General features: G+C 47.2%; 2 protein-coding genes across 5 annotated transcripts; both read right to left on the bottom strand.

Moving 5' to 3' along the window:
• Nucleotides 1-357: 357 nt before the first annotated feature.
• LOC130188289 (uncharacterized) lies at nucleotides 358-3,616 on the bottom strand. 2 transcript variants are annotated; one of them, XM_056406570.1, is made up of 3 exons: nucleotides 3,474-3,616; nucleotides 3,253-3,340; nucleotides 358-3,028 (listed from the first exon to the last, which is right to left on the bottom strand). In XM_056406570.1, exon 3 carries the CDS (start codon nucleotides 2,994-2,996, stop codon nucleotides 1,095-1,097), a length of 1,902 nt encoding a protein of 633 aa, XP_056262545.1. In that variant the 5' UTR covers nucleotides 2,997-3,028; nucleotides 3,253-3,340; nucleotides 3,474-3,616; the 3' UTR covers nucleotides 358-1,094. The 2 variants fall into 2 exon arrangements, with proteins under 2 accessions (XP_056262545.1, XP_056262546.1); XM_056406571.1 differs by lacking the exon at nucleotides 3,253-3,340.
• A 29-nt stretch (nucleotides 3,617-3,645) lies between these two features.
• On the bottom strand, nucleotides 3,646-12,571 carry LOC130188296 (coiled-coil domain-containing protein 134-like). 3 transcript variants are annotated; one of them, XR_008830597.1, is made up of 8 exons: nucleotides 12,168-12,571; nucleotides 10,115-10,238; nucleotides 9,892-10,013; nucleotides 9,428-9,512; nucleotides 7,034-7,215; nucleotides 6,153-6,315; nucleotides 4,901-6,062; nucleotides 4,789-4,815 (listed from the first exon to the last, which is right to left on the bottom strand). XR_008830597.1 is itself a non-coding variant. In XM_056406578.1 (7 exons), exons 2-7 carry the CDS (start codon nucleotides 10,206-10,208, stop codon nucleotides 4,690-4,692), a joined length of 681 nt encoding a protein of 226 aa, XP_056262553.1. In that variant the 5' UTR covers nucleotides 10,209-10,238; nucleotides 12,168-12,557; the 3' UTR covers nucleotides 3,646-4,689. The 3 variants fall into 3 exon arrangements, 1 of the variants encoding a protein (XP_056262553.1); XM_056406578.1 differs by lacking the exon at nucleotides 6,153-6,315 and having other exon boundaries at nucleotides 3,646-4,815; nucleotides 4,901-4,972; nucleotides 12,168-12,557; XR_008830596.1 differs by having other exon boundaries at nucleotides 4,901-6,315.
• Between the last annotated feature and the right edge of the window lie 741 nt (nucleotides 12,572-13,312).

Raw genomic sequence — 13,312 nt, 5'->3', positions numbered from 1 at the left:
TTGACTCAACTGATAAACACGGTCCTCCTATTATATAATACCCAACAATGTTTTATCACTTGCAGATTGACAGTTTCAACCGCTTTAATGATTTGTTTACTACTTTCTTGAAGACAAGAAGGATACTTCGTCAGGTGTTTTAAGTATTGTGAAAATAAATTAACATTAGCTTTTTTTAACGATTATGTAGCATCAAAAATAAATGCAAATATTGTTAAATTATTAATGTGTGCACGCAATTCAACCAACAGCTCTAAGATATAGTGGCTTTAAAAAGTCTCACAAAATATACTCAGGCGCAAAATGACTCAAATGACAGTTAGGGAACAGCAGAAAAGACAACAGGAGGACAATGTATTCACTGAAAGTATACAGACCTTTGTGTTTATTTCACTGCAACAAAGTGAACACTGAGCTGTTTATACTTTATAGTACATCTTGAAATCAGGTTGTTTAAAACTAGTGTTAATACTTAACATAATAAGTCTCATGTCTGGTTACATGTTACAAGATGTGAAACACTGCAACACAACCATCCATTGTCATCTGCCAGAACACACTTCAGGATATAAATACAATACTTAGATCTTTAGTTAATTTACAACACATTACTGTCATGTTTAAGATTAATTACATTAACACATTTTTTTTCACTTGGCAAAAATCTTATTTTCAGAGATATTTATTTTTAAAGGGGAAAAGTCAACTGAGCTCACATTAAATCTGGGAGAATTTCATCAGTAATCGTCTCTTTATTTCTATGATGTGACATTAGGTTAATAGGCAACCAGCTGTGACATGAATAACAACCATGAAAATTGATTGATAGAAATGTGATTGTCTTTATTAGTCACGCCCACGCAACATTGCAAATGCCACTGAACTCATTCACCAGCCTCAAAAAGTTCCAACCGATATTCTTCGTGAATTACAAATTCTGCTCTTTTATCAATTGTAATTTGTGATTGAATCTTTAAGGTGGTTTGACATTCTGTGGCGAGTATCTCTCACTGCTCCTGTGTGTGGCGTGTCGAGCACTTTCCCAGAAGGCCAGCTAACACACATGAATAGCATCTCCAGTCTTGAACTTGTATTTATTTGTTCCAGTACACCTCGTACGACTTCTTCTCCGAGAAACTGGCTTCTGTTGTCCCTGTGCCAGATCTTATTTTTTCCTTTACCACCTTCACGACCAGACCACCAGCCAAGGCCACGCCTGCTGCGGCCTTGCCGATCTCAGCCACTGCAGTCAGGATGCGTGTCGATACCGCCACGGCGCCCCAGGGATCCGATGCGACCCCGCTGGCCGGCGATACCGCGCCGGGCCCCGCGAGGCCCAACACCACCCCGGGGGACCCAGCAGCCAGCGGGACGTTCACAACCATCTCCTGAGCTAAGGCACACTGAGCAGTCCCAGTACCTGCAGCTGCACTTCCTCCAGCGGCCACTGCGTGCTGCCCTGCTGCCGAGGCCAAACTGGCCTGAGCTGCAGAGGCGTTGGCCGCTCCTGCTGCCCCGACGGCCGCCGTGGTCACAGCCACTCCCTCTAGGGCCGCGCTTAAAGCGGCCCCGACTCCCATGGCGCCTCCCACACCTGCTGCCACTCCCACTGCAGAGGCCCCTAGGACACTAACCTGCTCCAGGGCATCCAGAGCCCCCTCCCGAGGACTGGCGGCTTCCGTGCCAACAATGGCTCCGACAGAACCACCCAAGGCTCCCCCCGTGGCCGCCCCCAGAGCCAAGGCGGTTTTCCCCGAGGCTGCCGCCACTATGGCCCCGACAGCTTTCCCCACACCTGTGCCTCCCGCGACGGACATCCCGGCGAACTGACTCGCCGCGAAACCAACCGAGTTCCCCATGAAGGACGCCGCGGCCGCGGCCGCCAAAGGGGTAGCTGCCCCAAACATGGCCCCCACCACCAAGCCCGTGGCTCCGGCCGCCACCAGGATCTTAACTCTCTCCAGCACCTCCGCAGACAGAGCAGCCTCCCTCCTCGTGCGACTCGAGGATGAACGGACAGACGGGCGCCGGCCTCTGAACTGGTCTCTCAGGAAGCTGAAGGCGTTGCCTCTGCTCTCCTCTGTCCACCTCTCCACCCTAAAATCCTCTTCCTTTCCTCTCTCCAGCTCCCTCCTCCTGACCCTTTCTGACCCTCTATCTGCTCCGGCAAACGCCAAGTCGCACTTTCTTCTTTTTGCAAGTTGAGCTTGCTCCTCCATGCCGTCGTCGTCTCCCTTCGCCTCTCCCCCGTCTGCTGGCCCTCGCTCCCTCAACATCCCTTTCTGCTCCTCCCGGATTGCGGCCTCTGCTTCTAAAAACATGGCATTGGTGTAAAACCCTTCTCGAGTCTGCTTCGCCATCTTGTCCACCTTCAGTAGGAGTTCTTTAACCTGCGATGAGTTGCTGGGGTCTTTGTTGTTAAGCACATGGTACCTGCCGCCACACCTGTCAATCAAAGCCTCAAGCCCAGCAGGTGCAGTCTCTCGCAGAAAATCCTCAATCCTTACGCCCTCTAGATCATCACCTCTGGTGAAAAGAACCACCGTGTGGTGCCGTACTGCATCCTCCCCAAATATCTTGGTCAACTCACAGGCAGCCTGGTTCTCGTCATCTGTGTATCGTCCTATCGGCACCACCAGGAGGAAAGCGTGTGGCCCGGGGGCAGAGAGACACACACATTTGGCTACCTCCGCGTGGATCTGCTCCTCGCTCAGGTGAGTGTCCCCGAACCCTGGCATGTCCACCACTGTGACTCTCCCCGTCCTCCTCTGTGCAACAGCACCCTCCTCAGCATCCTCTTCCTCGGCAAGCTCGGTGCTCCCGAGTTGGCACGTCCTGGTGACGGAGCTCGCGCTGATCTGCGACAGGAACTGCCTCCGGCCCAGAATGGTGTTCCCAGACGCGCTTTTGCCAGATCCGGTCTTCCCGATGAGGACCAGTCTGAGTTCTTCCCCACCTCTGGTGTCAGAGTCCTCTGCTTCCTTCTCAGCGTCCATGTCAACTGGTTGCCTCTTCTCTTCCTGGTACCCTGCACAACATACACGTGTGTGTTAAACATGCATTTCATTGTGATGGGTTCACTGCAACATGAGCGGAAGCAGACAATGCAGCCTTCCAGAAGAGTCGGTGTTTGTCAGGACGTTTCTCCTCAATAGGTCGGCTAATGGCTACTACTGTTACTAACCTATATTACAGCTCGCTAGCTAACAGCAGCTATACTATTTATAACTTAATTAACACGTAATAACACACCTTGAAACTAAAGTCACACGTCGAATGCAAAGATCGAAAGGTACCGCTGCAACTCCTTCTTGGTCATTATCCAGCCGACGCTCGCCAGCTTAAAAAAACACCGACAAACAAAACTTCATTAACAAGCTAGCATTAGCACGTTGCTAATTCAGGAAGAAAACAGCGACTGTCGCGAGTTAAACGTCATCACACCAAAGTCCACGTTACGAGCGTCATCTTACCGGAGTCCACGGTACTCGTCGCTTCTCGGTTTCATCAACAGAAGTCCGTTTCTTCTCTCCATTCAAGTTTCGACTCGTTTTCTCTCGCGCAGCGGCAGTTAGCTTCAGTTAGCTCCAGTTAGCTGCACGTTTTGCTGTTAAAACCCAAACACTGGATTCAGGAGCAGTCGGCTTGGTGAAGGCCTGCCCTCTGCCGGCACATCAGTCACTTTATTTAATTCAATGCGATAACAAAATGGCTTGTTCGTTCTGCAGCAGTGATATTCTTTCTGTGAATATACATATAGTTTTTATCCAACAGTCTTCATACAAGTTCAAAATGACAAATCTTAATTCCATAAATCTAAACCATTAAAATGTTATTTTTCAGCCATGATAAACAGAAAACAAAACAAAAGAGAAAGCACCAAACAGGTTCATACTGTAATTCTGTCCGACAGATATTTCCAACAGGATAACATTATTATTAACTAAAGATCGCTAAACTGAAGAACTACGGAATGTGTGTAAGAAAACCCCCCAAAAAGCAAAATATGAAAACTCTAATTCACTTGTGATTTGAAGATCAAATCAACAAAACAAATGAAAGAATACTGTCCATCGGGCAAACGAAAAATAAAATACGTCCTTAAAACCTTTGAGCAGCAATAATAAGACAGAAATCTTCCAACTTATAAACAACCCTCTAGTAATATCTCACACATCTCAGTTGGAGGAACAAGGATCAACAAATAAACTGTATTCCATCATCAATTCAAGCCCAACCAAATGTAGTTATAACAAACACGTATTTCAAAGCACATGTAGACACTTTACATCTAACCAGATATAATACAGTGTGGGGGGGGGGGTTTGCAGGTTTTTTGATTTTACTGTAATTTATTATACTCCATAAATTATAAAAAATGAGCTCCCCTTATCAACTCCAGAGACGTCTTTACCTCTTATACTCTATTACATTTTCCAATTATGTATCACTGCAGATGTCCAGCGGGTCAGACCGTTGCCACGGACACGCCCACATCACTTTACTTCGGCCTCGAGGGTTCCTCTCTCCTTCTCACCAGAGCGGCATCGGGCTTGTGACGAGTGACGACAGCTTTTTATTTCCTCCACTGTCGCCCCGCCGCGTCCCCCCTTGTGGACGTACACTCCCTCCTCCTCCTCCTCTTCCTCCTCCTCTTCTCGGCTCTCCACCAGCGCCGCCGGTGCCGCGCTATAGCTCGGTGCGAGAGCGGGAGATGCGAGGGCCTTTCCGGATTTCTTTCCTCTTCTCTTCTTTCCTCCGCCTCTTCTCCTCCTCCCTCAGGATCTTCTGGAAAGCCTCGGCGGTGTGAAGCACCTGAAAGCAGACGGGTCGTTAGTTCGGTGACTCTCCGTGAAGAGAGGCAGGGCGGGGAACCGACACGTGTGAGCGTCATACTCACGTCGTCTCTCTCCGTGCGGTACGGGTTTATGAAGTCAGAGGACTTCTCCATTATTCCCAGCTCCTGTGACATCTGAGAGATGAGCAGAGGAGGAAAAGGCACGTTAGTATTTATCCAGAGGAGATAAGGAGACGGTCCCGTCCCGGGATGTTTCTTCGGAGTACAGCTCACCTTGTATTTGTATCAATTCAGCTTTAGACCCTATGAGCTACAGGAACTAGAGTCTAGACCAGGGGTGGGCAAACTTTTTGACTTGCGGGCCACAATCGGTTCTAAAATTTGACAGAGGGGTCGGGCCAGGAGCATTTGGACACGCAATGTAATTTATTAAACCTGGAGATTGCATCTGATTTTTATACATTTCAATTGAAGGTGCAAAGTTAAAGAAATTGACATTTACTGGAAAAAGATCAATGGAAGCACTTTCAACATTCAAAACATATTTTTACCCAACAAAATAATCAAGCTCAATAATTTCTAATTGTTTTAAATCCCACAAAATAATGGACGGATTGTCTCAGCTCTCTATATAATGAGGCGCAATTTTCCTCAGGTAGAAGTGGAAAGAGAAAATATGGCCCTAAAGCTGAAAATTGAAGTTCGATTTTTAAAAATTCTTCATATCTCTTCTGAAAACACACCTTTAATCATGTGGACGAACTGTTTTGGTGTTTGAAATTGGTTTACCAAAGGTCATAGGTTCACAAAAGCAGTGAAATATCTGATTACAATGCTAGATACATGTAAATAAATGTGGAAAACTAAATTTGTTATCGTTTTGAGTAAAAATTATGTGGTCAGTCACACATTCACCAAAATGATAAAGATGGGACTGAGAAATGACTTCATATTGCAGATAAATCTTCATGGTGTGTGTGCAAATAAAAAATGACCATTACATTTTCTTTTCTTCAAATAAATATGTATTGTACATAAATAAATAAATAAAACTACATTATATACATGTTGAGAAATAGAAAACAGAACACAACTATTGGCACAGACTATTTACAATATGGCTTCACTATAATAACATCATGTCATCGTGTCATGCTGGTGGTCCTCCGGGGCACGAGACCTCTCTGCTGGCTGGGCAGGTGGAGCTGCAGGTGGAGCTGCAGGTTGAGCTGCAGGTTGAGCTGCAGGCGCTGGTGAATCCTCTCTGTAAAATACAAGACTAGTCAGCACCGCGCACAAGTTACGGACACCGGGACGGACACCGTGACACGTAACGTGTAGTAAAGACTCTTACCCGGTCCAAGTGGCTCTCTTCTGGCTGCGTGTTCCTCCTCGTGGCTCTACAGCTCCGTGCTGCTCGCCAAAATCACTGCGGCTGTTTCTAAATGAGCTTTACCTGTGTGGTGGGCGGGTCCCTTGTGATTTACTGAGTGCTCATTGGTTGTTGTTTTCGCAAACTGTTGACAGACAAACGGATTGACAAATCACGGTGAAGGGTTTCGTGTGACGAGTTCTTTCTGCGCCAACGCACACCGGAAGTAAACAAACCTGCGATTTGGACAAGTTCGGCGGGCCGGATTAAAAAGCCTAATGGGCCGGATGTGGCCCGCGGGCCGTAGTTTGCCCATGTCTGGTCTAGGGCAACTGAACTTTGACCTGCGACCATTTTCTAATTTACAATAAAAATGAATTGATACACATTGGGAATTGTTTTTTAATGTTAATGTACATCAGGAGCCAGAATGCATCCAGAAAATCCTAAAAAATAAATCTTCATTAACTGGCCAGGTGAGTATCCCTGTTGTCGGGGATCAGAGGCAACTAAACCAGAGAGTCGGCTTAGAGAGGCACGCTTTCCCTGCTGTTTCCAGCCTCAGCATTAATCCACAATATAATCCTTTTGGCACATTGCACAGATTAATCCCGCCAGAGTTTAGCTCATTAACCCACACGGAGAACACCGCCTCAATCAAACGCCACAATCCATCGGGACGAGTGACAGTTAGCGGCGTTAGCACCGAGGACGCGTCAGGTCAGTTACACCGCGGGACTTATTGTCATATGTCCGAGGCCTTCAACGTGGTCTGGGTTCTTTCTGTTTAGCTCTACAGATACGTTCTATCACTTCCTCGCTGCAGAAGACAGTGTGAACACGTCTGAGTGGTGCAGCCTTACCAGGGTGAGGACATGCTGGTGGGCTCCTCCTGTGAAGACGCCCGTCTGGTTGCAGAAGTTCAGGCCCCAGCGCAGCAGGCCGTCCCAGTCGGCGTTGCGGTCGAAGTAGTGGTGGACGATGCGGGGGAAGCGCAGCGCCACGTCGCCGAAGAACGCCGTGTTCTCCACCACGTGGGAATACGCTGCGGAGACGCGGAGGAGGAGGCAAACCGCGAGGTCAACGACATTTTTGACGCGATACAAAACCCACAGGTGGAGCTGCAGCCGCGGCTGATCCGGGTCACACAGGTGGAGTCGTTATCAAACCTGAAAAACAGGGGAGATGATCTGGTGGCATTCAGAGGGATGTTTAGAGCCACTAGCTGCTCTGGACTGGCTCCCCGTAAAATCAAGAATCACTTTTATAATTCTTCTCTTAACGTACAAAGCCTTGATTGGTGATGCTCCATCATATCTTAAGGAGCTTGTAGTACCATATTGCCCCACTAGAGAGCTGCGCTCACTAAATGCAGGACTACTTGTAGTTTCTAGAGTCTTAAAAAGTATGATGGGAGCCAGAGCCTTTAGTTATCAAGCTCCTCTTTTATGAAACCAGCTTCCACCTTCAGTCCGGGAGGCAGACACAGTCACCTCGTTTAAGAGTCGACTTAAGACCTTCCTCTTTGACAGAGCTTATAGTTAGGGCTGAATCAGGTTCACCTGGTCCAGCCCCTTGATATGCTGCTATAGGCTTATAGCTGCTGGGGGAAATTTTAAGATGCACTGAGCACCTCTCTCCTCTTTTTTCCCTCCTTAGGGATGAATTTTCATCTCTCCATCACACGTTACTAACTCTGCTTTCTCCCCGGAGTCCTTTTGACTTCACGTCTCATGGGGTCATCAAACCCTATGAGACGGCATAGATCCTATCTGCCTGATGGATCATCGAGGTCTGGGTCGTGGAATATGTCTACTACCAACTACACCATGGCCCTGTTGAGACTCCGCCCACTCCTCCTCTTTACCTCCATCTGCCTGATGGAGCGTGGAGGTCTCCAGCGTGGAATATGCCTACTACGAACTATTCATACACTCTGTCATATTCATTGAATTAGGGATGCACCGATCGGAATTCTGCTAACATTAAAACATTTTTACTGTCAAACCAAGGACAGAAAACAGAGACGTTTTAAGCAAGGCGCATCGCAACGGAGACAATAGCCGGGCGGCGGGCCGACAGAGGTCAGAGGTGGGTCCAGGAGACCACACACCACCGGCCCCCCCCCCCCCGAGTTGAATCCCGGTCGACTCCGACGACACCCGACACTGCCCCCAGACTGATGCTGCTCACGAAAACAAACATCATCATCTGAGCGAGAGGTTTTGTAAAAAGAAGGGAAAAAGTGAACACATCGTTTGACGGTTTCAAAAGAAGCAAGAAAGAACAACAAAAACAACATCCGTTTTTCAAATAAAGTGTCAACATATCATAGCATATATAAGTAAAAAAAACACACATTTTTTTTTTTTATTTTTATAGATCTGAGATTTAGCTTAAATTCTGCTAACATTAAACATTTTTACTGTACCAAGGAAAGTTTATAAAATAAGTCAGACTTTGTATGTTAAAAAGTCCTGTATATAGATTTCCCAAGAGTTCCAGGAAATGAATGATGCAGATGTGTTCCATACATATCTGAAATCCCCTACAATAGCAATCAAACAATTTTAATGTATCAATTAGGACATTTTTCAAAGTAAAAGTCCTAAATGTTTAAAGAAATCTGTAATTTCTATAATGTTTGAGGTGCTTTATATATGTATTTCCTCATAGTCCTAGGCAATAATGCTACACAATAAATAGAATGCTTCAATCGACACCGTGATCGGTGATATCAGATCGGCAGATACTGATTTCAGTGATCGGCACAAAAAACCTGATCGGTGCATCTCTACATTGAATGTATTTAAACTCTAAATCTGTCCTTCTGTACACATTACATCTATTCTTCTGTCCATCCTGGAGAGGGATCCTCCTCTGTTGCTCTCCTGAAGGTTTCTTCCCTTTTTTCCCCCTGAAGGGTTATTTGGGAGTTTTTCCTGATCCGATGTGAAGGTTTTGGGGCAGGGATGTCTATGTGAACAGATTGTAAAGCACTCCGAGACAAATTTGTAATTTGTGAAATTGGGCTATAGAAATAAACTGAATTGAATTGAATATGATTGACTCCAAAGGGCGATAAGGATGAAAAGAAAAGAGACACGACACAAGAGTGGAACTTTTGGAAACGGGTCAGGAACCAGTCGGAGGTGTGAAAGACACGCGAGAGAGGCCGCTGACTGACGTGTCTTATAGAAGTAGAGCGAAAGACATCGGGACAAAAAAATGAAATGAGGTGTAAAAGTCAGTCGGACCTTCTTTGATCTTATCGTCCATGGGGAACGGGTCGTCGGGCTGCATGTTGGCCGCAACCAGGATGAGTTTAGAGTCCTCCAACACCTTAGGAATTAAAAAACAAAAGGATTATTGACTTCACACTATGAGCTGTCGTGAGTCAGTAAGAGCTTAGAGGAAAGATGTATTCCCATCGTGATATGTTACATGGCACTTTTACCGCAGTACAACTGTCATGTATGAATTATTAGGGTTGTTTAACTCTTTTAAATGTGAGATTACAGTTATATTCATTCAGTCGTTTCTGGAACCATCAAAGCGCCACGCTGTTGCAGTGAAGGACGTGTTCCCCCATTACAATGAACACAGGCTCTGGAGTAACAATAAAAAAGCAGCTCTTAATCTGCTGGATACATCTGTTCTCTAAATTTGTGTGCGTGAATAATGCATTTTCCACAAAAAAAACACACACACACACACACACCTTGAAGAGTCCTTTGAGCATGATGTCGATGATCTTGTACTGCTGGTTGATGTCGTTCAGCTCCACCAGGTTCTTCAGCGCGTTCAGCTGGTCTTTCCTCTTGGTCTCGAACAGACGCTTGTCTAGTGAGGCGTTCAGGAGACGCACGCTCTACACACGGGCGCAACTCACATCAACACTCATGCACACACACACACTCGGTCACAAACACGGAGAAGGATACAGAGGTCCAGGTTGGAGTCGTGTCTGTGCGTGTCAGAGTCCGCCGAGGCGAGGGCGGCGGCGAGCGCCAGGACCAGTGCACACGCACGCCACATGGTCAGCAGGGAGGATGTCCAGGCGCTCTCCTGGAAGAGAAGAAAAAGATGACGAGCCATAAGATGTAACACACACACACACACTAGAGATCATGATTTGAAATCCGTTCAAGTCTCCAGAGCAATAAAAAGCAGACTTCTTTTGAGATTTCACATTGGTTTGAGAACAGTTCTCTCATCCATGTGGCTGTTTCTTCTTCTTCTTTCGAAGCTGCTAGGATGTCCTCGTCTCCCTGGTTACTCTGTGATGTGGAATAGGGGAGGGGGAGAGGGGGGGGGGGGGAGAGAGAGACAGGCTGGGGACAAGCGGTCACTGAGGAACAAGAGGGGAGCTGAAAGAGGAGCTCCTTATGCTCCTCTTAAAAAGAAACACATCTGATGACTTGCATCTCCCTCTCTCTCTCTCTCTCCCTCTTTTTAAAGCCGTGGTCGTATCCAACCATATGCAACTTTTCTCTCAAGAGGCTTTTTATACATTTGAGAGGGAGGTGAGCGAGAAGATAAATACTGCAAATTAAAATGTGATGATGCCATATTGTTAAGGAAACATTAGCAGGGAACTGAGATCTCAGAGCCTGAGGACCAGATGGAAGTGAACAAACGTCTCGGGTGAAGTTGTTAATTTCCACACAACCAACCACCCCACCCACACACAAAACAAAAACAGCTCTGTGTTCAAGTGTTCCCGCAGGCGGCTGAGTGAGCGCGATGTGAGATTAAGGCCAATGTGTGCGTTTGGAGAACATCTTGTGGGTCTAGCTGCAGCCTTCGGAGAAATGCGACACTAAATATCCTTTAGCGCGGGCGGAGCGCCTCCATCTTTCAAGATAACAGCCGGGGAAAGGGCGGCTCGATCAATCATCTCTAATGGTGGCACAGGAAACGAGGGTCCGAATGCCGCCACTGACTTCAAGCAGGCATCTCTGATTGTATGTAACGGGACCGTTTAGGGGGGGGGGGAATCCAAGTTATAGGAAAACCTCTCAGGTAAAGCACTCTGGTTACACCTGGCTGCGACACAGTGATGGAGACACGAAGAGCTCCTTAAATCTTATACTGAGCAGCTTGACACAGACACAACATTAGTTCTGGCTGAGGTCAGAACACCAATCACACCTCTATTGGGCTCAGGATTGATTACCCCTCCAGCTGACCGGCATCCAAGGTGGGAGGAGCCTCTGCCTCCAGATCTGCTTGCAGGTAGATCTGGAGGCAGATCTGTAAACCCACGTATCTCTTGGCTTGAAGAGATATCCCCCCCCCTACTCTGCCAACAATAACAACCCACTGTGGCAGAGATGCTGACGTTTGATTTCCTGTGTGGGAGACCCAGGGCTCCAGCATCATCAGATAATCACCACACACACACACACAGCTCCACTCTGAACACCCGCCGTGTGAACACATGCATCAATATGCAGCGCAATGCCTGCGAAGGAAATCATCTGAGAATAATCTTCCAATAAAAAGCACTCAGAACTGTTCAGCAGACAACTCTGACGTGAACTTCAAGAGCCACAACTGTACAGCCCTCAGGCGGAGAGACTTCTGAGGGGACAGATGCTCGTCAGCAGCTGGATGCGCAGCCGGAGGGAGCAGACCCTCCGGCTGCCTGCAGAGGGAGGCTGGAGGTTCAAGGACTGACACACCATCTCCCCCTCTGCGTCCGCGAGGCTCCCTGTTATCACCCATGCACTGTCACACACATGCGTAATACTGATGATGATGGCAGAGCCTGGATACAAGTTGTCACGTGGAGCATCAATTACAGATGGTGGCTGATTGCGAACAATAATGACTTCATTCTAAGCAACAATAAGGCGCTCGTCTATGAGGGGTCTCCATCGACACTCAGACAAGGTTCCCCTCGAGGGGGGGGGGGGCGCTGCTTTTTGGGGGAATCGAACAAGTATTAGAAGTCGCTCCTTCACAAAAAATTACTCGGCTGCTCAAACTCACCGTGTAGTGGCGAACTGCTACTGCTGCTGCGGCGGCGGCGGCGGCGGCGGAGAATGGCGCTGGCTCCAAAGTAGTGCTGCTAAACCTTTTTATTTTGTTTTATCTCTTATCTCCACTCGAGGTGTTAACGGTCAGCTCGCAGACGAAAGCGCCGTCACCGTGCCGGCGGAGGCGGTCATGTACACGCGGCTCTCGCTGCTCCACTCCGCCAGCGACACGCAGCGGCTGGCTCGGCTAGGACGAATGACAGCTAGCGGGCGCTCACCGAGGACGAGGAGGAGGAGGGGGGGGAGTTGTCGTTTCCGCCCGGAGGATTTAGAGAGGGACGCCAACCGGCGTTCCGCTTGGCTCGTGTGACGTGCTGATATTTTTTTGCGAGAGTTTTGATCATATTTCCATTGAAATGGGAAAAAAAAGAAAAAACAATGCATTTCTTTGGTCAGTATACATGTTATAGAAGGAACTTCTTATTCGATTTGTCTTTGAATTTAATAAACACGTGTCCTGTCTGACTGAACCACCACTACCAAATAATTAGGATTTTTTACTTTTAGTACCAACAACCACATTTCTTGTATCCCTGGAATGCCAGAAACACAATCCAGAGATCACAGTGGACGTGATAGTTAAAGATCGTCTACAGAAAATTACATCAACGATTTTCTCCACACATCACCACCGAACCCACCCAGTGGCCTGAGGGTGCCACGCTGTGTGAAGGTGCTGATGGGTGACAGTCCTGGCTCATTACCTTCGCATTGAAAATGCGAAGGTAATGTTTTGATCGCCGTGTATTTATTTATTTATTTGTATGCGTGTTATTTGCATAACAAAAAAAGTTTAAAACCGAATCGCATGAAATTTGTTGGGATGATTGGTTATTATCCGGGGACCATTTGATTAGATTATGGGATCGATCGGGTCAAAGGTCAAGATCTTCTTTTTACCATAGTACGGTCAATTTGTATCCAATTGGCATGCAACTAATGCCAAAATGTTCATAATTCAATCCCCAATCTTGTGATATGCGAAGGTATGCGCTCTACCGAGTGCCCATTCTAGATTACAACTGGGACAAGGCCCAGTAGAGGAGTGGCTTGAGGTGAGGGATGAAGGCAGTGGGTGTTACGATCAGGTTACTGTGG

The sequence above is a fragment of the Pseudoliparis swirei genome, chromosome 23, assembly GCF_029220125.1.
Source record: "Pseudoliparis swirei isolate HS2019 ecotype Mariana Trench chromosome 23, NWPU_hadal_v1, whole genome shotgun sequence".
NCBI classification, from domain to species: domain Eukaryota; kingdom Metazoa; phylum Chordata; class Actinopteri; order Perciformes; family Liparidae; genus Pseudoliparis; species Pseudoliparis swirei.
This window is presented reverse-complemented; position numbering and strand designations above follow the sequence as displayed.